General features: G+C 38.6%; 2 protein-coding genes and 1 long non-coding RNA gene across 8 annotated transcripts in view; 1 reads left to right on the plus strand and 2 right to left on the minus strand.

Annotated features, from left to right (window-relative positions):
• The window catches only part of FARP1 (FERM, ARH/RhoGEF and pleckstrin domain protein 1), a 207,794-nt gene extending 192,312 nt beyond the window's left edge, over window positions 1-15,482 (plus strand). For 4 of the 5 annotated variants that reach the window (XM_027741055.2, XM_027741054.2, XM_027741053.2 and 1 more), the window contains exons 19-27: window positions 1,210-1,340; window positions 4,359-4,427; window positions 6,349-6,438; window positions 7,561-7,643; window positions 7,961-8,073; window positions 8,578-8,741; window positions 11,179-11,286; window positions 12,572-12,723; window positions 13,894-13,975. In XM_027741055.2, coding sequence (XP_027596856.1) covers window positions 1,210-1,340; window positions 4,359-4,427; window positions 6,349-6,438; window positions 7,561-7,643; window positions 7,961-8,073; window positions 8,578-8,741; window positions 11,179-11,286; window positions 12,572-12,723; window positions 13,894-13,975 — 992 coding nt within the window. Of the gene's footprint in view, window positions 1-1,209; window positions 1,341-4,358; window positions 4,428-6,348; window positions 6,439-7,560; window positions 7,644-7,960; window positions 8,074-8,577; window positions 8,742-11,178; window positions 11,287-12,571; window positions 12,724-13,893 lie in introns of all 5 variants that reach the window. The other variant, XM_027741050.2, reaches the window with a different exon arrangement.
• LOC120323390 lies at window positions 13,553-15,972 on the minus strand. 2 transcript variants are annotated; one of them, XR_005563778.1, is made up of 3 exons: window positions 15,914-15,969; window positions 15,550-15,624; window positions 13,553-13,776 (listed from the first exon to the last, which is right to left on the minus strand). It is a non-coding gene; the product is annotated as an uncharacterized LOC120323390 (long non-coding RNA). The 2 variants fall into 2 exon arrangements; XR_005563777.1 differs by having other exon boundaries at window positions 15,550-15,972.
• A 2,898-nt stretch (window positions 15,973-18,870) lies between these two features.
• STK24 (serine/threonine kinase 24) overlaps window positions 18,871-27,180 on the minus strand; it is a 54,490-nt gene continuing 46,180 nt past the window's right edge. Inside the window, exons 8-11 of the mRNA XM_027741061.2 lie at window positions 25,736-25,859; window positions 24,984-25,052; window positions 24,288-24,424; window positions 18,871-21,947 (exon numbers count right to left, since the gene is read on the minus strand). Coding sequence (XP_027596862.1) covers window positions 21,911-21,947; window positions 24,288-24,424; window positions 24,984-25,052; window positions 25,736-25,859 — 367 coding nt within the window. The 3' untranslated portion in view covers window positions 18,871-21,910. The remainder of the gene's footprint in view (window positions 21,948-24,287; window positions 24,425-24,983; window positions 25,053-25,735; window positions 25,860-27,180) is intronic.

Here is a 27,180-nt window from a genome sequence, read left to right on the forward strand (position 1 = left end):
TGCCACAGTCTGGGCAGGTATTTGGAAGAGAATTCTGCTGGGGGTTATTAAACACACAGAAATGACAGACGGTTCAGGGAGTCTCTTAAACTGAAAACAGTTGGGAGGTTGGGAGAGAGCACAAGGAACATACCATATGTGCTCCTCTCTTTCCCTAGAGATCTGCTAAGAAAACAAAATATTGGCCCAGGTGAACCCTTGCTCTGACCCAGCAGGGCTGCTGTTATTATGTCTTTAAGTGCTATTTGCTTTTTTTTCAAGGCATATAGTGTACTCTATTACCATTTCCATGATTTGTTTCAGGAACTTGAAACAGCTGGCTTGGATTTTTTTTCAAACATGAAAACATTTCCCCCCTATAGTCTGGACTCATTGCCTGCCATTTCTTTCTGATGATTTGTTTTCCTTCTTCTTTACCTCCGTCCCCCACCCCTGTTGTAAGCTATGTGTGTTTAAGGATAACTGTGTTATCTGTACAGTTAGCATCGGTGCAGATCCACGGAAGAACCTGGGCAGGGAGTAACACTCAGCATAACTGCTGGCAGCTATAAGGTTATAGCTGAGTTAGTTGGCTGAGTTCCCTCAGATTCCATACAATGAGACCCACAGCATGCAATGCACAAAATGTGGAGGTAACCTGACCTGTGGCAATAAGAAATGCCACAGAGGTCTACGGCACCAAAGTGCTATGTGGCACAGATGTTTGCCCAAATGTAGCTACTTCCTGAATGATCTCAGGGAATGCAGTGAGGTAGTGCCTTCATTTCCCTCAGCCAAGGCTAGATGTTGAGGATGATGTGTCCATTCCCAGTGTGCCACAGGCAGGGAGAAAAAATGAATGTTTTTTCAAGCATAAAGAACATCCCTAGATTGATTGGAGATGTAGGAAATTAAGTCCTTTAGGAGAATCCATTCACTGGTGCTCTGAATTGACTCTAATGTTCTCACAAAGTTCCTGTGGCTAAAATAAAGCAAACTTTGGATTCAGGAAATGGGCTGACTCTTCATTACAGCACTCCACCCTTTCCACTCCATAAGATGATGTCCAGAGTTTGTGTGGGTAGTGAGTCTGTGTGTGCCTGAGTAACTTTACACTATGAAGAAGAGCAGCACAAGAAGGTTTTTGAAATAGGTGCTGCAGATAAAAGCCATTCTTTTTGAACATTCTTGTAAATTTTTAATAAGCACTTTATGAATTTGTCCATCTAGCTGCTTTGGCTGAGATTTCTGAAATGGTGGCTCAGCTCCATGGCAATATGATAAAGATGGAGAACTTTCAGAAGCTGCATGAACTGAAGAAAGATTTGATGGGCATGGACAATCTGGTGATCCCAGGAAGAGTAAGTAACAGAGTCGTGATCAAGATTTGATGCAATTTTAAAGTATTAGGTGTGTTTTAGAAACCTGTTAATTAGGTGCCACTGTGACATTGCCTTTCCTCATACAAATCTTTTTCTCCCACCAAAAACTGTCAAATGTAAACATAATAATACCATATGTCATGGTTTAACCCCCTGGCAGAAGCCAAGCTCCGGCAGACACTAGCTCACTCTTCCACCAGTGGGATCTGGGAGAGTTCTGGAAGGGTAAAAGCCAGAAAACTCATGGATTGAGATAAAGACAGTTTAATAGGTAAACCAAAAGTTGCACATGCAAGCCAAGCAAAATAAGGAATTAATTCACTGCTTCCCATGGAGAGGAAGATGTTCAGCCACCTCCAGTAAAGCAGGACCCGATTACCCGTAACAGTTACTTGGGAAGACAAATACCATCACTCTAAACATCCCTACATCCTCCTTCCCCCTGCTTTACGTGCTGAGCATCATGTTGTATGGTCTGGAATATCCCTTTGGTCAGTTTGGGTCACCTGTCCTGGCTGTATCTTCTCCCAACTCCATGCACCCCCAACTTCCTTGCCGGCATGGCGGTATGAAAAGCAAAGAAGGCCTTGGCTCTGTGTAAGTCCTGCTCAGCAATAACAAAAACATTTCTATATTGTCAATCCTGTGTTCAGCACAAATCCAAAACATAGCCCCATACTAGCCATGGTGAAAAAATTAATTGTACCCCAGCCAAAACCAGCACACCATAGAAAACAGCAACCTTTAAAGCAGGAAGAGGCAATCCTTGTTTACTGATTTTGTATAGATTTGGGCAGTTGTAGGCAATTCCAAACATCTATTACAACAGATGTGCTAAACCTGTAATATTTATCACAGTGTTCAGAGCTTGAACAGTTGCACATTTCCTCATTTCATGCTGCCCTTATTTTTTTTCCCAACCCTCGATGCTAGAGCATGACAGATTAAAGGAAAATAAGACATTTGTGCTGGAGGACCTTCAGCCCTTTCACAATGCCTTGCTTTGAAACTCATGGCCCTGGGGACAAGCAGTCTTTTTAGTCTACATGTAACATTAGGCAATAATTTTTGAGACAAGGTTGCCATAAGTAAACACTTTTAATTGCGCTACAAAAATACCAACATCTCTTTTTTACTTGTGATGCTTTTTTAAGAACAAAGGCTTATTTCAGAATAAATGAGCCACAGTGTAATATTTGTAGCCTTTTTTATTTTCCTAGGCACACGTATCTGTGCAAGCAAACTTGAGAGTTGTCTGTTGCTGAAGTAGTTACCTCCCCACTCCTTTGACTTTTGTGTGTTATATACAAAAATAATACTTGCAGCAAGTGAAATGCTGGGGTATGAATTTGATGTGCCATTGGGAAGGCAGTGCTGAGCACAGGTATTTCTGGATTTGTGACTGTTCCCCACTCCCTCACTTTGCTTTTTCTCTGTCTCCAAGCAGCTGCCACAGCTCATGTTTCTAGTGATCCACAGACTGTTCACATCCTTGGCAAGTCCCTCAGGACATTTCACAGCCCGTGCATCTCTCTATCACATGAAATTAAATGCTGTCATCGGGTGTTTCTGCTACCCTATTCTATTTAAAGACTGAGCAGTCTTCCTGTCCTAGGAAGTTCAAGGAAAAGGCAGATGGGGAGGCAGAGGTTGTTTGCCTGCCAAGGCAAGAAACATTGGCCACCATGCTCTGGCACATGCCCAAGATGTTGCTGCTGCCAGCCCTTTGGCTGCTCTTCTGGCTCTGACTGAAGTCCCTACCCTGGTGCAGGCCTGGCTGGGAGGCAAGTGCCACTGCCATCCTTTTCATGTTGTCCCAGAGTGGGATCTCTGCTGCCACCAAGCTGGTACCTATATTGGACATGAAAACATCCTGTGGTTGGTTGTGCTTGCAGATTGCAGTGACCTGCAGCTCTTGATCCGTGTGTTAACACAGCACTTGCTGTGGTGATGCTAAGCCTGATGGTGACTGTCAGATGGTACCATATAAATACTAATTATGATTAATATTAATACTCTTTGGTGGCCAACAGCAACTTCCAGTGGCCTCTCTGGTAACATGAGCTTACTGTGGTATAGGGATAACCACCTCTAGCCACTTTTCCCACCCCTTAGCCCTTAAGTAATGCAGGTGGGGGGACTGGACACATCACAGCAACCCTAAGGTATCCAGGTTGTCTCTGAACAGATTTATTTTAGACAGCCAGTATACTGAGGTGGAGGTGATTCTGATGCTTTAGATAGGTTTTTAATGCACAGTTATGAGTAGAATGACCTTAGAAAGACTGTAATAAATAAATGTAAACCTCTTTGCAGAAGCTGGAGGGAGTGACTGAAAAACTATATTTTCATGACTTTCAGTGAAAGTGTGAGTTACTGCATAGTTCACAGTAACCCCAAGAAATACAGCATTTTGAAAGTTTCAGATGTGCTACTTTCCCTCTTATTCCATACCCAAACGTTCTTAAGCAGTTTGATCTAAATTAATGTGCTGTACTATATGAGATGGATGGTACTGGGATAACTTACACTTCCAAAAAAATATGCTTCTTTTTGCTGCTGATGGTGATGTTGTATAGCTGATTTTGCGTTGCAGTTAAGAGATAGGTATGCTATATGCACCACAGAAGCTTACCACTGGGGAACCAATAACATATAGGGCAACTTACCATTAGTTTTTACATCATTTGTACCATGACAAATACTCATTCAAAACTGATGAAAGAGGGAGCTGCCTGAAGTTAAGCTTTCTTAATTTTAGGTAAAAAAAATTTGCTTAGCTGAATTTTCCAAAAATGAATGAAAGGAGTTTATCCTAAAGACAGTTAAAAATGGAAAGGAATTATCCTATAAATTAAATTTTTAACATATTTAATAAAATTAAAAGTCTTGGTGACTGGTAGTCAAATCATTCCTATAACCGTCATATTTATGTTTGCATAATAAAAAAATTGTCATTTTTGCAGGAGATACTTTTTTTTTATTTGTTTCCCACAGGAGTTTATTAGACTGGGCAGTCTTAGTAAGTTGTCTGGAAAAGGTTTACAGCAACGGATGTTCTTTCTGGTAAGTAAAAAGATAGTTTTTCTTTACATAATGAAATGTAACTCTAGGCAACTATTAGACATACTGTTAGACTCGAATTGTGAATTATGGTAAATATTTTTAAACAGCCTTTTTTCAGTTGGCATAATACATCACCTGTGTAGCTGGTTGTTAAGACTTTACATCTCTGTCCAAATCCAATGTAACTGCTTCTTACAAAGATAAAACTATTTTTTATATGACCAGGTGACTACAATGGTAAAATATTACCTCCTAGCACTTTGTCTTCTTAGATAAAAGCAGAGTTATTGCAAAATGAAAAGTGGCACCATGGATAGTGATTATATGCAGAAAAGAAGATAAAGAGTGACTTCTGGTGAACAATAATCCACATAATGCTCTCAGGACACGTAACAGAACCAAATTTTTCCATAAACCATCCAGTTTCAGCCCACGGATGCCCAACGTATCAGTGAACGTGTCTTTACCTGGAGATACATTTTGCAGCTCTTGCTCTAGAAAAGGTTATCTCCTCCCAACATCACTCACAGCATTTTTAGGTTATGGTGATCCCATTCAATCTCTGATCCACAAGAGCTGATCAGATGGTTCCTCCTCTCTTCCTGGCCAGCTGATTTGCTCCCAAGCTCCCCATCTTGCTGATGCTGAGCCCTTGGTGCTGGCACACTGGAATACCCATTAGAGTGCACAGAGTTTCTAATCCAGTGTTACAGGGTAAAACATTGAACAACTACTGCTGCGTGGCACGAGAATACTTCCTTGTGTGCAAAAGGTGAAGACAATATGTGTGTAGAGAAGCTTGTGAGTATGCTAGGTTTTACAAGGTGTTTGATATTAATCTTTCAAATAAGTCGAAGATATAACCTGATAAATCTACCTGGGTAGATTATCCTCTGCCTTTAAAGACACTGAAGAGGAAGCCTAATGAATATGGTGCATATTTTCTTGCATACCAATAGTTCTTGTCACCAGATGATGCCTTGATATTATACCTGTATAAAACATTAAAAATCTAAGACTAGACTCTCAAGTCAGGTCAAAGAAGTCTTTGATCTGTCTTAAGCACCAGACTCTATTTGGAGGTAAAATCCCAGGTCAGTATTGTGGGATTCCGAATACATGTGCAATCATTGGCAAAATTAAATCCCCCTCTAGTGGCTGATCCACAAAGCTTCATGAACTACTGCTACTGAATTGTAGAGGTCTGTGGTGAGAGCTCTGTTTCACATCAGAGAGTATGACTTTCTCAATGCAACCATCTGGTTTGAGAAAAACACCCTTTGACCCAGGTGGCACAGTGAAAACATGCCATTTATTTTATGGCAACAAAACACAGACAGTCATTTAACATGCTTTGGACAACTGCTGTTTCCTGTATGAAGCTCTACAAATTGAGATACTCAGTCTCTGCACCTTGGTATTTCAAACCTAAATCCATCTACCTTAAAACAGGTCTCCTGACTTCCTTCTGAATATGGGGAGTAATAGACAGCCACTCTGTTCATAAGGGTTGAGTGGGACACATCTCTCGCATATACTTATCTTTCCACTCAAAGCAGAAGAAAATATTGATGAAAGACACATCTTCCGTAGCTTCAAAGTATTGCAGAGTGTGAAATGTACTACTCGGTTTCACTGCTGTTGTGTGGCTTGTTAGTTCTGACACAGAGATCACAAAGGGAATATTAGAAGGCATTGGAAAATATCCAGTGGAAAACTGTGGGAACATACCTAAAACTAACTCAGAAGGAAGATAGGTGCTAACACGAGGTAGTGGAGTAGTGTGGAAGCCAATATTTTGGATTCATGGATTAGGATTGTCATATAGTCAGTTTTTCTGTATTTACCATTCTGATATTGTTTTCCACATACATCCATGCCAACCAACATCATTCTAATAATGCTTATTCTTGTTTTATAGTTTAATGATATTTTGTTGTACACAAGTAGAGGCCTGACAGCATCCAATCAGTTTAAAGTCCATGGGCATCTTCCACTGTATGGCATGACAGTAAGTATTATCAGAACTTAAGGCATTTGTGCTTAAATGGCCATTTGTGATCCCATCTTAAGTGCTTGATGATTTCTGCTGGACTGAAAGCAGCAGCCAAAGGGGGGGGTCTCTGATTCAGAGAAGCTGGAGTTACATTTTACAGTGCCTGATTGGGGCTGCGTTGGGTTCAGCGTGTGTTCATGCGGCCTTCTGCACAAAGGTAATTAAATAAGCAAAAATGACAGGGAAAAAAGGCATTTTTGGGGGCTGCTTCCTCATAAAGCAAACTTCTCATGAGATGGCTTCATTATTTTTTTTCAACTATAATTTAACCATTATTCTTACAAGTAATTCATCACCAGTTCAATAAAGACACACTGTGCAAGGCAAGTAAACAGTAGCGACCATCTAATTTCTATAAAAAAACCATTTCCTAATGTTTCCAGATCTGTATCTTAAAGCCTAAGTAGTGGGAAACTGGCAGCAATATATCATTTGGAGCTCTTGCTGCAATTCTTCTGGCACACAGCCAGTTCAAGCCAAGAGGACCTAGTTACCTCTTCCTATATGGTTTCAAAAATATTTTTGCTAATTTCAAAACACTTTCATTCCCTCCATTATTTTCGTTGAACTTCTCATGGGTTTGTATATCTTCTGTACTGTTTTCCTGAGAATTAAATTAGGTAATCAGTACCACAGTGACTGATTTTCTCTAAACACCTGCAAGGCTTCGAGTTTTATCTAGCGTTTCAAGGACTCTACTCAGTTATTGATGGCCATTTGGCCTGAACTTGTTCACAACAGAACTGTGTTATGCTGCAGTGTCCAGAGCACTCACAGCCTTTTTAATATACCCCTTTGAATGATAAATCATCTTCTGATAAAAATATCACTATTTTCTTTGACACAAAGCAGACAAAGCCACACTTTCGGTTTGAGAGGTTTTGCAGGACTAACTTACCGTTCTTCCAACTCACAAACCACCATTTTTTTTTCTCAATACCTAGCTCAAAGTTGTTGTTTGTGAACATTTCTTAGTTTTCTTTTCCCCAATGGTTAGAGCTTGTTCAGTTCACTGTTTCACCTTAAGAAATACACACTTTCTGAAATCTGACTGCATTTGGGTTTTTAATCACTCAGATAGAAGAAAGTGAGGAGGAATGGGGAGTTCCTCATTGTCTGACTCTACGAGGTCAACACCAGTCCATCGTTGTTGCTGCAAGGTAATCCAGTGAAGACAACACACACGTAAACTGTATTTCTCTGCAGCTGTCACAGTGGGACAGAGAGGCATCGTTTTGTTTGTATTTGCTCCTAAAACAATTTCAAAGGTGTATTTTTTTTGTGAAAGCCACTTGCTAAAAAAAAGTGAACAGGACAAAACAGACTGGCAAGTTGGAACCAAATCTAAGTTATCAGGGGAAAAAAAAAGTAGCATCTTGTGACTAAATTTATTTAATTAAAAGTAAGCTTAGCTTGTTTCTTAGAGTTTGCTTTCAGCCTGTAAAAAAGTGAATAAAACTTTAATTTTCATTGTTAGTACCCGTGCTGAAATGGACAAATGGACTGAGGACATCCAGATGGCAATAGACCTTGCAGAAAAAAGCAGTGGCCCTGCCCCAGAGCTACTGGCAAGCAGCCCACCTGACAATAGTAAGTAAATGCTAGAGAGTAGGTTTAATTCACTTTTGTCAGTATGATTGCTAATTGCTGCTAAGCAAAATGGTGAAAAATGCTGGCCAGAGGTCAAACCAATGCATTTGAAGTTGATTTATATATATATGTATAGATATATTTATAGATGTGTCATTTTAATGTTCTTGTTGATGTTAGCAGAAATTTTCATTGAATAGAGAAGTGATTTAAGCATAATGATTTCAGGAACTATATAACCAGATTTGGGCAGTGCCTGTCCTTGGAAGGTATTAAAACACCAACAAAGCATGGTAGTTAGTCTTTAATTCTAACACTTGCAGAAACACATTAAGTAAATATATAAAATATAATAATCTACTTAAAATCTGCACAAAATTACTCCTAAAATTGTGTTTTAAAATTAGTTCACAATATTGTGGACAGAATTGATTTGTTTAATTTTTCCAATTATATATGTTGTTGCATAGAGGAAGAAAGATGCTTTTTCCCTGCATTTCATAGAGTCTCCTGATGAAACTACTGTAGACCAGGAATCTGAGGACGACCTCAGTGCATCCCGCACCTCACTCGAACGTCAGTCACCACACCGTGGCAACACTACGGTGCACGTCTGCTGGCACAGAAATACCAGTGTTTCAATGATCGACTTTAGTATTGCTGTGGAGGTATCTGCCTCAGAACGATCTGAACTGCAGCTCCAGGCTCGCTTTTGAATTGACAATTTCCTTTTTGCTCCTCATTAATAAGTGCACTGTTCCATTGTCTCCTTCTGGGGAAGTTTCAGGCACACCTACTGAACTGCCTCCCATATCCTCGAACGATGGCATAAACCATCACTCAAGAAGCACATATCCACTCCCATAGTGCACCTCTGTAAAATCAGTTAGAGCAGTAATTTTCATAGAAGTAACTGTCCAAAAAAATGTTGATGCCCTTTAAAATTTAAAGTAGTTCAAACTGTCTTAATGCTTTCAGTTATAGAGGCATTAAGTCATTGCTCGAGCGGAAAGGATATTGTCTTTAGCTGCTGCAGCCAGAGTTTTAATTATGTGTATTACTAACTTACTTTCTTTACCTAGCCATCTTTTCTGGAACCTTTTGTCATTGCTCAGTCTCATTTGCTTTTTCTTTATTTGCGTTTTCCAACTCAAAATAAAAACACTTTTTTTCCCCCTGATCACAGCTAAGCCAATTTGATACACATTTGTTAATTCTGTACTCAACAGCTGAGGTGCAGACACTGACTTTTCAAAGACTGAAATAAAAGACTCCTAGTTCAGCGTAGGTTTTAGGATGAAGTGGTAAGCCTGCTAAGGTGTTCTTCCTTCACCAAGACAGTCTCCAGGGAGCTCGGAGTACTTTATCACAGCCCTCATCAAATGGAAATTAATGCTCAATGAAAATGGAAAAAGGAATTGTAAAGCTGAGTGCATTTGCACTCAAGCAGCAGCCCTCAGACATCAGGCCGTCATTGCTCTAGAGAAGACGTATTGATGCAGAACATATACATGCAAGGACAGACCTATTCCTAGTTTGTGTAACCACCTCTGTTTTTAAACTGAAGCTGAGTTTGTTGCTGAAATATGACAAGGAAAATTATTCTGTACTAGAAAATGCTGACTGTCGAGCCTCATTTTGATCCCACACAGGTGAATTTTCCACTCTTTATGCCCTTATATCCTGAAAGGGAGGAATAGTTCAGCACAGGACAAGGTCTCATATTTTTCCCTAAAGCAGAGGGCTTATTATAAATAGATATAAAACCAGTGACTCATTTTAACAATTAAAACATTTAGTTAGGCAAATCTAACTAGGTTTGAGATCAGTGCTCATTGTTCCTCATTTTTGTTCCTTCCCCGTGCCTCAAATGAACACAAACAAAGCAGTGAAGACCAAACACGCCCTGGAGACATGTGTTGTTCTGTGAAAACATCTTCAGCTCCACTGCTGTTCCATGTGTGGCAGGTTACGCTCATGCTCACGTCATTCTGTCGGTGCCTCTCACTTCAGCATTATTGTTTATTTTCTTTGTGTCTCTCCCTCCTTTCTGTCTCTCTTGTGGTAGAAGATCCTCTCTCTGTCAGTGACTGTTCCTCCCTACCTGCTGGACTGATCAGTGATCAGCGGCCTGTTTCCATTTCATATGTCTGCTGGTACCGAATGCAAAGCCTGTCCTTTTATGATATCCTCCAGAGTAATGAGGTAACAGAAAATGAAGGAGTACATGTGTAACTTAGGACAAGGAGGCAGCAGTCCAGATATCAGAGAATGAGATGATAAAGGCTTTAACATATACCCAAGGCTGGTGACAACAGAACTTTTTAAGAATACTTCATTTGTAGTAGGTACACCAGGACCTCCAGATTTTGACTATTAAGCTTTACACATTAAGTTATTATATAAACAGAATGATGTAAACAGCTGTTTTGATCTAGGTGAGAACCCTTGCAGTCAACAAGGAATGGGAAGTCATTAATAATTCACTGAGAACTCCCTTTCAATTGCAGGGAGCAATGATACTGCGCTTTACATATTCAGTATGTGAAGAGCAGTTTCTTCAACCAGCCATTGAATACATGTACTTTGTTACGGCTTCCTCCTCCTTTTTTGTTAAACTACCCAAAATCCAGCTAAGAATAAGGTTAACAGTCCTTGTTTTTGAAATCTTCGAAAAGTTACCGTGTGAACTCCCTGGGTACTGAGAGCTCAATCTCTATCTGCAACTCTCAAGTATGTCACAATTTTCCTTTACATCACAAATTCATGTCAGACTTTCTGTTTCCATTCTTTTTAAATATCATTCTAAAAAAACAGAGTAGGATAATAAGACTTATGTTTAGTAATAAATTACTTAAAGCCATCTCAATTGAGAAAATAATTAGTGTAGTAGCTTTGAGACTTTGGAAGTACCCAGCTGCAAACAAAAAAAAAGTTACATAAAGTACTACTTAGCAATAAAATTCAGAAAAGTATGTCCATTCAACCAAAACATTTTCATGTACCACAAGGTCACGTACAACCAGATAAAGTCAAATAATTTTTCTTACAATAATTAAGCTGCAAATACCACTGTCTTATTTGGCTAATTTTGATATGTTTCAGAACCAGCTGTCTGGAAGCCTCCTAAGAAAATTCAAAAACAGCAACGGGTGGCAGAAGCTTTGGGTGGTGTTCACCAACTTCTGCATGTTCTTCTATAAATCGCACCAGGTAACCGACTGGATGAGTGTGTGTGTCTGGAGAAGATGTTTGGGGTTTTTTTTCCAAAGAGGGAGCAGAAAGAAAAGTGGACATCAGTCAGAGATGCTGCAGGCGAGAGAAGCAGGTGCACTTGTCACAGCTACACACACAGCCTTCACTGCCACTGGAACACAGAGCAGGGCCTGTTCTCAATCTGCTCTCTTGTCAGTTCTTTCCTGAAGCTTTAAACAGTCACAGTACAGATCATCCTTAAAAGTACAGCAGACCTCACTACTCCTCAGAAGTTGTGGTGCAAGCTTAAGTAAGACTTTTCTCTCGTACAAATTCTGAGATTATGAATTCTGATGTTGCCGTGGAATTTAGGTGCTGAAAAAATCTCCAGAGCAGTTAATTAGGGGTGAGATAAGAAAGGGTTTATTTTGCCAAGGCTAAGATGTTACAAGACGCGCGCTGGCCGTGCCTGAGATGTTACTTTTTATAATTCCATCCATCCAATCCCAGATGTGTCCACCCTGTGGCCTTTACTCTGGTCCGCCCTGAGTCCACCCCCTAAGAATTGAGTCGGGGGGCTTTCAGGACCCCCTGTTCATCCCATCTTCATCTCCCTCAGAGCACAAAGGGTACATAGTTACCTAATTCTTGACTGTATTCTGTGGTTTAGGCCCTGATATGCTGTTCTGCCAACAATCTAGGCCTTGCCTCGACAAAAGACTAAACATTTCTGCTGTATTCAGGGGTATGAGTGATATAGGGAGCATAGAATGGGATAAGAGGGTTAAGGAATGTGTAAATAAGGGTGCTACAGAGAAAGGGAAAGGGACAAGGGACAAAGGGGGGGGGGGTTGCTGCTTTTAAAATCTACTTATAAAACTTATAAGGCTTACCAATATTAGAAAAATAAAGAAACATTAGGGGCTTAAGGCATCACTGAGATTAAAAATTATGAATTGGAGTATATTCTACATGTAAGAGGCATAAAGAAATAATTTGTTCAAACATGCCATGCTACGCCATGCAGTGAAAGGACTGAAGCAATGAATGCTGCTGGGTGGCCAGCAGACTTCTAAAGGAGTAACAATGCCAACAATGAACATGCACCATCCTGATGATGGTCTGTAATAATGGCAGATAATTAATTAAGTTTATTGCAAGTATAAAAGCCTGGTGTTTTTCCGCACACACGTGGAAACACAGTGATCTTTAAATGAGTGCTTATCTCCCCTCCATTTACTTATGCACTCTCTTTAATTAAAGAGCATTTGATCTCACAGCACTTTCCATCATATCTTTTCAGGACAATCATCCTTTAGCCAGCCTTCCTTTATTGGGATATTCACTTACTATTCCTTCTGAATCTGAAAACATTCACAAAGATTATGTGTTCAAGCTACATTTCAAATCCCACGTGTACTATTTCAGGGCTGAAAGTGAATATACGTTTGAAAGGTAAGTTTGTCTTCTGTGAGGGGAAATTTTTGTTCATTTCCAGGAGTGTTTTTCAGAACAACGTTAATAGATGTAAAGTTTAATAAACTGGTTCAGTAATGCAGGCAAGTAGTTCAGCACAACAGAAGAAAGAACCTGTCAAAATTATGAGACATTTTAAACCTGATACCACTAAAATCAAGTGATTGGTTTTGATGATGTGGAAGCTGTAACAGTAATCACTGCAAAACCTTGAACTATCCAGTCAAAATTGATCAAGCTCGCTGTATGGGGAGCATTAGGTCTCAGACTTCATAAAGTCAGAATGGTTTTGGTTGGAAGGAACCTTAAAGATCATCTAGTTCCAAACCCCCTGCCAGGGGCAGGGATACCTTTCACTAGACCAGGTTGCTCAAAGCCCCATCTAACCTGGGGCTTTCACAAAGTTTGTGAACAGATTACAGGACTTCTCAGGAGCTCTTCAGAATAGCTTTGCTCCCGCTAGCACAACAGCATGAAAAATCCACACCTTAAATAAAATTCCAATTTTTTCACAAAAGCAGCTGTTCCTACTCCATATTTATGCCACTTCACCATGTAATTTTTACACTTCCCACTGAACTTCAGATACATGGAGAGCCAGGGAAAAGGCACTACTCCTCCTAATTTGTGGTTTGTGGTTGTTTATACTAGGAACTAATTTAAGTCTTTTATATGAAGCACTAAAACGTCAAAAACCCCAAAATTCTCATCAAAGAAATTTATTTTTAACTTTTAGCCATGTCAGTCTAAAGCTATAAATAAAACATTGTGGGAAAAAGGTGATAAATGAAAACACAAAATCCCTTTCTCAGTTCTAGGAAAAAGAAATAGATATTGCAGCTAAAGTACGTTTTTTCACTCTCAAGTTAAGAAAAAAGGTTTGGTGTCTGCAGAGCAAGTAAAATCACTACTAAGCTTGTGAGTTTTGGGTCCCACACCTGCTGCTTATTCTCTTTAAACCTCCTTTCTGTAGTGGCAGTCATTTGGATCCTCTTGATTTCAGATAGAAGTTAAGTAGCAAGTAAGATGCTCCTGTAGACACAGAAAATAAAACTGTACAACTATTAGTGCAGACTATATCTTTCAAGAAATCTTTCCTTGGGAATTGATCATTCTTTTGTTTGTGTCCCTCCTCGTGCCTCCTCACAGATGGATGGAAGTGATCCGAAGTGCCACCAGCTCTGCCTCACGCACCCGAGCTCTGAGTCATAAAGAGCCTCATGCCTATTGATGGCTTAACAAGCCACCATGTTGATTGTCCAGCAGCTGCTGATTTTCTAGAGGACGTTTGAAACTTTTCTCCCTCCATGTTTAGGAAAACTTGCGATTTGGTAAAAGAGGAGAATAAATATGGTTTTGCAGAAACTTTCACAATTCATCAGCAAAACTGTTTAAGTTCTCTGTATATTCAAACTAGCTTACCATCATCCCAGTGGCTGCAGTTCGTTTCATGTCTTGTATTTTGTCATTCTGTGCTGTTTTTAGCTTGTGCCAGTATTAAAATATTGTCCTTATTAGAGTGCCAAATGCCAAAACATTTTGTTGCCTCAAAGATTGCACCTAAAAAAACCCCAGATGACTGAAATCTGAAAACTTTCTCCTCTGAGGCAAACACTTATTTCTTCTCTTTTCTTAAAAATATATTATTTTTTTTTACCATGTTAATCTCTAGACTGCTGGATTTCTAAATGTAGATGGACTTTCACAGTATAGAATATAATTACATATACAGCAAGCAGTCTAACAGGAATGAGATAACTTTCAGATTTCATGGTTTTTTTCCCAGTCTTTCTACATTTAATCAGCAAGGATTTACTTATTTTCTATCTTTAACAAAGAAACAGTTTACAGCTCATTCTCATTTCCCTTTGGGGTTACAAATCCATGTGGTATAAATAAAGTATAGGATTCTTATCTAACCATTTTTCTTGGTGCGAGTTGACCAAGTTATCTGTTGGCTTTGAAAAGTGAATACTACTTGCAAGATGAAAAATTTTTAAAATAATCCAGTGCAATATTATTTGGGCTGTTAATGTACTGTGAATGGTATGTACAAGAAGAAATTAAAGGCTGTGGTGACATTCTGCTGTTTGTTTTAAGAACTTGAAAGAAAACCTGTATGCTACGAGAACCACAGCTATTTGTGATTCATTTGTAGGGCGTTTCGGTAACTAAATTGCTCTAAGCTGAAGGTACTACTGAAGCCTCAAGTTTTCATCCTGCTTGCTACACATCCCAACCTGACTTTCAGTTTCTTGTTGGAATTGCAGTCTCTCCCCCTCTCTCCTGGGGCTCAGTAGACAGAGAGCAACTGCTACAGCCTGCAGCAGAACTACCCATTTCACATATCTGGCTGACAGCAGCTAGCACAGCATTTTGCATAAGTGGTGGCCCACTCAGAAGGTTGGCAGCACTACGTCTACTAGTCTTAGATGCTTTTCCTTGTGTTTTAAGAAACACTTTGTCATGAGGGTGATGTAAAACTTCCGTTATTGGAAGTTTGATGTGCTGGTAACACATCTATCACCATTATGGGCCTTTGAGGAAACATGGTGCTAGGCAGAGGGGGCCTCAATGTTGATCTGGGAAACGAAGCGGGGGCAATTCTACCCCTACTTTTTCTTCATCTAGCTATTTGCTTTGTTAATGGCTTACCTGTGTGCAATGTATAAAACAACTTGTTACAGCTTTGCTCACAACAAAAGGGAATAAAATACCTCACAATACTATCGTATATATTCCTGTTTCGAGATAGTAAAGCTTTTTTTGTATTACCCTCGATTCCAAACAAAGCTACACACATACCTCCATCCAAGAAGAGGATGGACTCCTAACCCCTTAGGACAAGCAGCAGTCCCCATGGCCAAATCCAAGCGCATCCTAACAAAGGAAAAGACTAGTTCACTGTACTTCCTTCAGCTGCAGGTAACGCCCTGGGCAGGTTATGTGTTGCAGTTGCTTTTTAACTTAGCTATTGCCCCTGATTCTCAGTACCAATGCAATAATCATACCTACCCTACAGCATCACCTCTGGCTATGATACGCTGAAGGACAAACTTAAAAAGTAGGCAGAAAAATCTGAAACCCTTTTTCCCAGTTGCAGGTCCCACTGCCTTGTCCATTCCAAACCTGTGCCCCTGCTCTGTAGTGCCAAAGTGAGTTCAATCACCTCAGTAATGTACAGGAACTGCGGTGCTTCAGGACTGACCAGGAATGTGAACAACAATCTCTGTAATGAGGAAAAGAGGAAATAACATGGCATAGATGAACAATAACCCAAGCTGCAGCCTTATGGATCTGGAAAAACAAAGCTGAAGAAGCAAGAGCATGTGATGTTGCTATGAAGTAAAAGACTGCAGATGTGATCCCTCCAAAATTATTACTGAGCTGTAAAATAGTATCTGCAACACCTTACAAGCCAGTCAGGGCCCTACATCTGCTCTTTAGAATTGGTATCTATAACAGTGAGAAGATTATTTTTTTTAATGGAAACTATATTGAGAGCCATGCCCTTAATTCAGCCAAAACTGAATTTTAGTTTAGATCCCTGGGGCTTGTTGGATAATCCTCATTACTGCTATCTGCTGCAGAAGTTTATTCTGAGCTTTCAAAAGATATAAGGTAAACACCTTTTCTCACTATGTTTCATTTTCACACAAAAGTAAATTTGGAAAATAAGGTAAAGCTCAAGATACAGTGCTATTTATCATAACAGCAGAGACCAAGCTAGGCTGTTGATTCAACTCCAGAGTATCCACCTGATTCATCGTTTTCACCTTTTTGTATTATCTTTTCCCTATAGAAAAAAAGGTTAAAGTAAGATTTTTTTCCTTCCCTACCAGTGTGATTTTTTTACATCCTTTTTTTAAATGGAACCATGTGAACTGCTGTCAACTTTGTTAGCATTGTTTTAGTTCTCTATTCCCAAGGTTAACCCAAAACAGAAATCATGGTAAGAGAGTAAAATCAACTGTGACAGCTGTATCTTGCTATCAGACAAAGTCCATGTGTGTGAATAAAACTCAGTGTATAGAAAGCTGTAATATACAACCACTTATTTTTAACCCTGATTCACATCATATTGCTGCCTGTTTAGCCAAGCAGGGCCTGCAGACAGGCAGGGTCACCGAGTGCTGGGTCAATAGCCATGACTAAACGCGCCACTCACAGCAGCAGGAAAACCTCAGACATCACTCCATGAGATTTACTCTTGGTGTTGTTATTATTCACCATGAATAGGTGCCAGTTTCAAATAACAAACAAAAAGAAAACAGAAACTTTACTGCCATTGGAGGTTGCACCACACACAATGGGATCAGGAAAGCCTGGACTCCTGTGGACTTTTTTTTCCACAAGACTACGCATCTCCACCATTTATCTGCTGTCTAATTTAACCTTCATTAAGATGTATTTATTAATATACCTCAAGCCTACCTATTTTCAGAAAATTTTAATTAAAAAATGTTGACACCTCAATGCCTTTGTAAATTCAGCTGAAAGCAGCCAAAAACGACAGACTGAAAGACAAGTTGGCAGGTAGAGGAAAACACGCTGTGATTGCAGAAATCTTGGTAAGTCTCTGACTAAAGAAAAGAGTAAGAAAAATTTGTTTTAGAGAAAAAAATCAGGAGTAATAGCCTACCATTCCATCAGCCAAGAACAAAACAAAGAATCAGAACCTGAAAACCCCAACTTTGACCATTCTGTCTTTTTAGACAGGACCAATTGCATCATCTTCTCCCTCAAAAGCAAGCACAGTTATGTACATCCAGGCAACTCCAGTTGTTTAGAGCACATGGACATCCTCTCTGCCCTAGGGGCACAGAAAAGTTGGTAGGAGGAAAAGGAATAATTTGCCATGTGCCACACATACAGTTTTTAGCAGCTGAAAATAGTAATGAAGTATAATTACAGGTGTGCAGCTCTTTGTCATCAGTTAAAGGTTAAACCCTGGGGGGTTGCAATTTGATGTGAACACTTCATCAGTTTCACTTGGCTGGCAGGATGGGGACTACAAAGGGGGTTAAAGGGGGTTTTAAAGCATTGCCATCTGTAAATGGTACAAATTCTGAGATGATTACCACTGAAAACTGAACACCAACTTATAAATTTTCTGCTTACCATTACTGACACAAGGGCAATAACTGCACTAGAAAACCTCAAGAGCACCCCCTCTTGGGAAGGGATCCTGAATCTCATTTTACTAACCACTCAGGTGTCAACATTTCATTAAACTTTTCCTTCTTTATTTCTAGGTCATGTAGTTTACGAGGAGGTTTATTATGTTGGTGTAGAGTGACAGAAGTAAAATTTAAATACACTGCTATAAACAGGCAGCAGCATTACAGAAAACAAGATATACACTTTCATCGCCCTCTGTAATCATGTTTTAATGGTGGCAGGAAACCATTACATGCAATTTGTCTATGGCATGTGCTCAGTGCAGTTACTAGCACATATGCAAAACACAGTTAAAAACAACAAGCAGGTTTGTGCTAATACCATAAGCTCCTCCCCAGCAGCTTACAAAAACGATTAGTGATTGCCCTGATCCTTGATTTACACCTGTGCTTATCAGCACTCCAGATAATATTCCAACGGTGACATTTTCTGAGGGCAAAAATACATGTCCTTCAAAGTTAGGTTAATGTAAAACTACTACAAACCACGTTGTTTAAAAACTAATATGGAACGTCACATAAAGTACTGAGAGCTGAACGAGAAATTGCACAAGTACATTAAAAGCACATTAAAAGGCAGAAGAAGGGGTGACGGTGGCTACAGTAGGATGTGAACTCGCACCGTGCCAGCTGCTTTTCAGTGAAGTGCCAATGCCCCCAGCCCTACCTTTCCCCTCCACCTGCCCCTCCTGCACAGCAGGGGCAAAAACACCCCACTTAGTCTGTTCCGTAATGATTGGTTCATCTGTCTGTACCCACACAGGCACACACAGAATGTTTGGAGCTGCAGAGGAACTGTGGCACCTGGAGAAGGAACTGCTTCATTATTACACCAAAAGCATTCTGTGCACTAGTGATCATACCGTCATCCTTCAGTAAACTGGCCATCAACTGCAAAGTGCAACTGCAAGGAAAATAAGGTTAAAAAAATAGATGACACATCTGATACTTACAAAAAAGCAAGCCTTCAGTTCAAATAACTGATTTTATTGTTTTTAAACAGTGAGTTTATTTACTGCCTAATCATTAAATCCCTGACAAATAAGCAGTTCTACTAATTTAAATGTTTGCATAAATAGAGATAGCTTGTCATTTAATATAGTCAAGACTGCATGAAATACTACCTGCACAGAAAAATCATCAGTGCAACATTTTAACACAGACATGTTTTTAGGATGAAACAACCTCTCAAAAATATCAATATACTTCTTTTTCTCTGAGAAACCGAGGCGGTGCTTCTTTCAAATGAAGCTTCTGTTCTGTTACTAATATAGACCTGATTTTTAAAGCACCAATACTTTTCAATAGCAATTGATTGTACTTCTACATTCAAGATACAGCACATTTGTTTTTTCAGTGAATCTCAGTTTAAGATAGTCTATATTTAAATAATCTATATATTACATATAAAAATACACATCTCTACCATAAATGAGGTCTTGTCTTCTAAATGCCCAAGTCTTTTGGCCAGCTGCCCTCACTGCAGGTCTTACTCATCTTAAGCTCCAACACATTCATCAAGCAAATTCTGCCACCATCTACTCAGAGAAGTATTTCCTCAACCTACAGTCCTGGAACACAACTAAAATATAACTCAAAACATCTATGTATAACTTTTCAAATGAGTGTTCAAAAAGCGTACCTTAGAATTTGCTGATTGAGAAATTCTTAACCCTTAACAATCAAGCCAGAACCATAAATTTAACTTCCTCACTATGTCTCAGAGTTCTGTCCATCTCCAAGTAAGCTTGCTTAATTTAACTTCCAGTCCTTACATTAACAGATGACTAGGGAATAGCTTATGTTGATCAATTTGTATTTCCAGTGCAAACACACCTGTTGATTTCCATGTGCTGTGACAGCACACAGATCTACTGAGGGGCTGAATGTTCTAATATTGAGACATCAACAGGTGAATTTCCCACTGTGCCATATTCAGATGCACATTTCACAATAGCAGTGCTAAATTTGTTTCCTCAAAGGTGAGCTTATCCTTAACACTTAAGAGCACACAAACCAACATAATTAAAGATATTAAACAAAGAGGAGTTATAAAACATAGCTCAAATTTATGCACTGTTCAATTTACCTTAAATTCCCTTAGTCATAAAGGAAAGCCATTAGCTCATTAGCTGGCAAACGTGCTGTATCCAAGAGCATGGCCACAAGATGAACACACATTCACCCATTTCTTTCAACTTGTTTCAACCTGGGCAGAAGCTTCCTAGCTCTGTTTGCAAGACAGTGTCCTCTTACTGTTAAATTCTTAAATTAATAAATTAAGGCTATTAATATGCATAGACTAAGGGCTACCATGGAGATATGAAGTCCTGCAAAGAGACCTCACCAGCTTCCAGAATGTTTAGCAAACCTGAGCCTTTTTGTATCAAGGCAGATAGATATGCCAATACTTTTAAATGTTAATCCTTCTGTTCCAAAACTCCTATCTCTATTAAGAAAAAAAAAAAGGAAAAAGAAAATTAATTAAAGATGTAAGTTGCCTCACTGTCCTCACTGTCATGCAAAGCATGTCAAATTCTTCATTAAAAAGAAGGCAAAAATGCTCTCTTAGCTACTGGAATAAGAAGCACCTGAATATAGTCTTGGTGAAAGAAACCAAGGTAAACCTCACAGTAATACTGTGGGGGAAAAAAAATAAAAATAGCAGCTACCTAATCAATTCTTCATGTAAGTAATGAACTAATGTTACTATCTCCAAGATCTACAGAGCCTGATGTCAGCTATCTAAAAGCCTTTACAGGAATAGTGGAAATTTCAAAATTCAGAATTTTCAAGAAGTAACTTTTCTCTGGGTAAGCAAGCTAGCACAAGGACTAGCACATAACACTTGAGCTCAGTTTTGCAGCCTTTGTATCCAATGTCTGTCAGTTTTGGTAAAGAGATGCACAGATCGAGGCAGCGAGACTGAATAGTGCATCTGTGGATAATTTTTCTTCTATGCTGCAAAACATTAATTTTAATGATAAAAATGGGCATGATGAAGAAATACTTGCCCCTGCCTCAGAGCCAACACCTTAATGAGATATTTCAGAACAGATGAAGGGAATAAAGATTTATTTGTGCGAGCATTCAAACATGTTCAGGTGAAAAAAAGATTGTATCTGAATTTCACAAGCTTCACAAATATCTGCTACTAAAACTGAACAATAGATAGGGTTCAGAATTTGCATTGGCACAATTTAAAACCAAAAATATGAAAGAGCTCATTCTTTAGGAAAACAAATAATTTAAATTTAAAGCTTCAAGAGGCAAGGTGTATGAAATTTAAAACAACCATTATTAGAAAGCCAAGCTCAGAATATAGATAAAACGGATGAAATATTGGAGAAACAGAATAAAATTATGTCTGTACCGAGGTACGAATAGAAGATTCCATAGTACAGGATTAACTCTTTCAATGGCAAATACTTCACATACAAAAATCAAACCAAGATTCACTTATCACATAATTCAAACTTTACATGTAATAAAGGCAAGGCAATACTCAGTTATAGCCTGTCAAATATTTACCCCACTAACATTATCTACAAAAGCACTTTACCATTTTGTACACAGTGATTCCTTATGCACGTTGAAAGGCTTTCCGTTAAAAAAGACATTATATACATATCTGTACACAATTCCAACAACCATGCTCCATCTCCCAATGGAATTCTTAAAGCAAGATACCTGAGGTTTCTCAATATCTTCAATTTCTCTATCACAAACCTAGATATACATTTCAGATTTTACAAAAGGACACCTCCCTGGAATATGTGCATTATCAGTTAAAAAAATTATAGCTTTAAGGAGCTGAAAAAGACTGCCTCCATCAAAAATACTTGATTTTCACTCTTGCACATTTAGGAATGTCCTTCCACCAAAGGACTTTCCAGAGACTGAAAGGCAGAACAACATTAGAGTGCGTGCCTTCAATGCAGACACTGTGGGATCTCTGTTGTCTTAGAAAAGTCAGGAAGAGTACGTCAGTAGGATGAAGAACTTCCTCCAGCTAGTGAATATCTGAAAAGGAAAATAAATAGTTATTGTTGTGACTTTCAGAAAGGCGTTCTACAACAAGCAGCAATGAGAAGTTATTCCATTTTAGGCTGCTGAAGTTCCAGCCTTTTTCCTTGCACAAGGACACTGACCACTGCTACCACACTTTAAAGAAAGAGCCATAGAGGTGAACAACATGTGAAATACATCCTGTTAGAGTATCACTGCTTTCCTAACAAACAGCAGCAACCTGCGTTTAAGTGTGTAACTGAGCAGTATATAATGATGTAAGAACTCTGTACAGTGGGGCAACATTCAGTGACTCTGACTTTCCTACTTCGCAAGTTTACATCATAATCTTTTCAAACTATTACTTGGACAGGAAACCTGAATTTCTTGATCTAAGCAGATTCTTAAGTCATTCAAGGAAAGAAGCACACATTTTAATCACATTAAAATTTCAGTAAACTTTTTCAAACATCCGAGAACAAAACTGGAAGGAGAAGGTAACTGGATTCACACAAATTACTGGGCAGCCTGAGGGTCCCAATTAATTAATTCAGACAAATTTGCAAAATTCAGATCTAACTAATCATAAGGGGAATGAAAATGTTATTAAGAAATGTTGTTGAAAACCTATTTTCAGGAATTAGCCAGCAAACTGAGAGGTTATTAAAGTGGATAAAATGAACGACTTAATGTAACACAATGTAATCCTGTAGCATTCAAACAAGAAGGAACTATCTTTTCAGAATTTGACTAGCTCCAAAAATAGCTTTATCCACAAGGGAAACCTACTAAGCTATGGAATGGTTCAAACTCATTTTTAGTAGGGTATCATGCCACTCATTTCTTTCACTCCCTTGCTGGAAGGAGTGCTAGTCACGATCCCAATACTAGCTGAATATCACCCCTGAAAAGAAGAGACAGTTCACCCAGATGTGACCCATCAACAACTATTCTCTATGAATAATTCTTTATCTCCTTCAAAAAGAATGAAGTGCCTGCCTCCACTGTTCTAAGACATTACAAACAAGAAAAACAGTAACAGTCCAAGGAAGCATAACAGAAGGAAAACAAAATGCTAAATAGGTATATAAAGGGTTCTGACATCTTTCTCTTAGGACAAGGATGATGACTGTTGCTGTCAGGACAGGAACAAGTAAGATCATCCCCAGCATCCCCAAAAGTGCCCATGTCTGGGCACTGTCTCCAAATGGTCATTTTTAACCTTCAATTGCAGCATCAAGTCTTTGAGGTTCCTGGTTCCAGGAAGGTCCTGTACCAGACTGATAGAAATATGACACTGAAATATTGAGCTGATGAAAGACTGAATTCAATTTTGAAAGCCCTGATGGAAACAAACTGAGATGGAAGCTCAACTCTTTTAAGTCTGCCAGGATCAACTGAGACAGGACAGGACATCTGCCATTAGGAGTAACTTCAGCACTAGAGATGCTGACTGGGCTTCAAGCAACAAACACGATTGCTTTGCAGATTTCTTGGCATTTTTTTTACTGAATGAAAAAATGTCAGCCTGGCAACCCTCTGCTTTAACTTCAGAGGTGGTATCAAGGTCTGGTTATAGACAGTGTAAAGGAAACAGCTGCTCAGGATGATCTTTTTCAACATAGTAGTCCATGATTAATCATTGCAATGAGTTTTTTCTAGTACCAAGCAATCCAACCTGGATGGTGTAAGATTCACAACAGTTATGGGCTCCTGGATTCAAGGCTGCATTTAAATCCTCTTCAGGGAGCAATTCTGAAATTTATACCCATCATATTTTCTTGTGTAGTATTTAAAAGAACAGAAAATTGAGTGTTTGGTAAGAATATATTCCTAACTGAGGCAGATAGAAAATCTCATATGAAATTTGGCCTTCTGAAGTAAGACCAAATGTTGGTTTTGGAGATGTCACCAAAAGCCCATACATACTGTCTCTAATGAATGAACAAGAAACCACTGACTCTGTGACTGAAAGAAAAACAGACCAACTGAACAGTCAATTTATTCAAGTGCGTAAAAGAAACTAAGAGTGACACAGAGCACTCTCTGCAACATACACCCAAACACTAAGAAAGCCTGTGTATCCCTTATGTGAACTGCAAAGGGAAAAGGCTGTCCAGTCTCATTTGACACACAATATGCCCACCAACAGGATGAATGTGCATATGTGCTATCACCTGAAGCTAGAAATTAGAACTACTGATATGATTCGATTTTTTTCTAGTAATCAAAGGTAATTGCACAAACTGCAAGCACAAGTGGTTTCCTTCTCTATTAGAAATAGAATTAATTCTTCCAGTCTCACACAAGTCAAATATCTGTAGAATCAAACCCACAGTGAAATAGTTTCATTACCTCTGAAGCCTCTGCACAAGGTGTGACACCATGTTATCTGCAATGCCTGGACAAGCCTCTTCAGCTAAATAAATAGCCTTTCTCAGTTCTTCTATGGAATCTGTGTTACCACCACACACTTCACTCTTTTCTTTCAACTGGAAGAAAACCAGGAAGAAATATATTAATAAGATATTCACACACTTCAGGAATTTTATCAACTTTTTAACACAATCACATCTTCATATATTTGTCTTTCCCTTCATACATTCTTTTTTAGATTTGTTTTTAAGTATTTGGGAAAAATATAAAATATAAAATTCAGAGAGGGAACAAAATACAGTTTTCAACACTGAAATTCAAAAGAAGTTCTTGCTGATCTGGTCCACAGCCATATCTTGGAACTTAAAATTTGTAACAGATGAATATATAAAGCAGTGTCAAAAATAAAATGCTGTAATCCAAACACTTACACACCTTTTTCATGTTCACTGCTTTATGTTAGTATGGTTGATGTTACTACCATCCATATGAAGTACTGTTAGAAGTAAAAACAGATCTCAACAGCAGACACACATGAAAGCAAAGGGCAGAGCTAAAACTTAACACATCAAGTTCAAAATGGGTTGCAGCAACCTTACGTGTCATTCATTATATTCTTCATTTTTTTCAGAGACATAAATCTTGCAATTGTTAAGGTTTAAAGCAATAACTTACCTCTGCAAATAAAGGGGATATAACCGTAGACAGACATTGGGATAGAGGCCTCTTTGGGATATCCTTTTCCTTTAAAGAAAACAAAATTCTGACCAACTTATTTTTCTGGAAAAAAGCATCCTCATTGTATTCTAATTAAAGACAAACATGCTACCCTTTACGAAAAATCTGTTTCAATATATGTATATATATACAAAAGGCTGAATTCAAATTTGAGGCTGTACCACCTCAAAGACAAGTAAGCTCAAAATCAGAAGGGGAAGAAAACCCACAATCCTACTTAGCATGTACTAACTCACAGACATGCTGATATTTACTAGGTTCCTCCCATATGATACAATATTATTATTCTATTTGTCCAGGCACATTCTATTCTTTGCTACATCGTAGTCTTTTTCCCTAAAAGACCAAAATGTCTTCCCCAAAACTAGTTTTCATTTACCATACAGAAGGAAGATTTTAAAAATACAATATTGCCTGGTCTTCCTCCAGTGGTAATATTTCACAAACTAGAGAAATATTAAGGTACGTATTTTGTCAGCTACAGAAAAAGGGCACATTTACAGAATACCCAAACTTCAAGACTTACTCAAAATGTTTTGTGAAAGGCAAGTGTAGCAGATACATTTTTAGCAAAAGTTTTGAAAGTTTCAAGATTTAAATGCTTTTAAAGGCATAAAATAAAAATCACCTCACTAAATTATTAAAGTAAGAATTATCTCCTTGTTTTATGAAGTCAATACTTTGAGCACCTTGTTTCTTTGCAACTCCAAAGGCTGGGCTGCTCCATTCTCTAGATTCTTGGGGTCTTTTTCTCTTATTGTAAAGATCCACTCCTCTGAATCACTCCCACCTGAAGCCTGACCATCTGCTTCACTTCAAGGGAAGGGAAAAAAAGAAATATATAGATTTTATTACCTACCCCTTACCAATTGATGTTCATTCAATATACACGCTCAACATAAAAACTACAGTCAAGACCAAGATCAGATTCTATTGTGCAGGCCACTAAGTATAAAGACAAGTATGAAAAGTAATGTAGTTTATCTTTTGGGTAAATTAAACAAAGATACTTCATTAAATGTAAGGAAGTGAGGCTGTAAATTTCCCAAGTTCCATTAACAAATAACATGAAGTTTTTCATTGCTATCTGAAAACTGGCTTTAGCAGAGTACCTCAAATTATTAGGGAAGAGGGGGGAGAGGAGTGCAGGGATTAGAATTAGAAAACTAATGCACATTTTTTGCTTAGAAAAATAGCTAAGACACTAGCTTGGAACACCTTTGTGGAAGACCATTCATCCCCAGTCCATTAGCAAGGCAAATTTTCCATTTAAAAAAAATTGGCTTAAAAATACAGATACAGAGTGGCTTTAATAAACTACATTACCATCAATCAATCTTTTGCCTCACTGTTTGTGGATGGCACAGGAATTTTTTCTATAACTCCTGCTAAGTTAAAAGAACAAAAATATTTATGCTAACACTAATCAATCACTGTGACACATTTCTCATCTCACTACTATAAATATCCTAAGTTCATTTCTTTCTGATTTGTGAATTAAGCATGATCTGCAAGAAAACCACCGACTGAAAGGGCATCTAGTGGCCATTGTATAACAAGTATTTAGTGCAGCCTACCAAGTCAAAAGCCACGCAACCAGTGTAAGAAAATTCTCCAAGATTTCTGCTTGAAGTCATATACAAAGTCTGTCTGTCACTGAAAGAGGTGGGTCTACCTTCCTTATATACATTAGCTCTAGCAACTTGATCCAACAGAAGAAATATTTATTGATTTGAAAAATCAGTATTCCAGCATGCCAAATCAACTCACCCTTTTATCACATCTAATGCAAGGAGTGCTGTGAAAGCAGAGGAGGGCTTAGACAGAATGATAAATTGCCTCACAAGCCCTCAATAACAATTCGAGATCCACTACTCTCCTATACCGGGCTATCAAAGTTGGTCTGATATTCCACAGGAACAATGAACTGTAATCTCAAAGTTCTGTTAATAACTGATCTGAGAACAGTTTTAGGACTAGTAACTAAGCTTCCAAATTAGCCTTGGTTTGGGGCTCAAACTGTGGTCACTGGAAGGCATGAAGCCATTATTAATGTAAACAAATATAAAGCTGTAATGTCACCCAAGAAAAGAACAGCCTGATGCTTGCCATTAGCATGTAGCCTGGAATTTCA

Source organism: Pipra filicauda, unplaced genomic scaffold (genome assembly GCF_003945595.2).
Source record: "Pipra filicauda isolate LSUMZ 115617 unplaced genomic scaffold, ASM394559v2 scaffold24_size8852520_pilon, whole genome shotgun sequence".
Lineage (NCBI taxonomy): Eukaryota > Metazoa > Chordata > Aves > Passeriformes > Pipridae > Pipra > Pipra filicauda.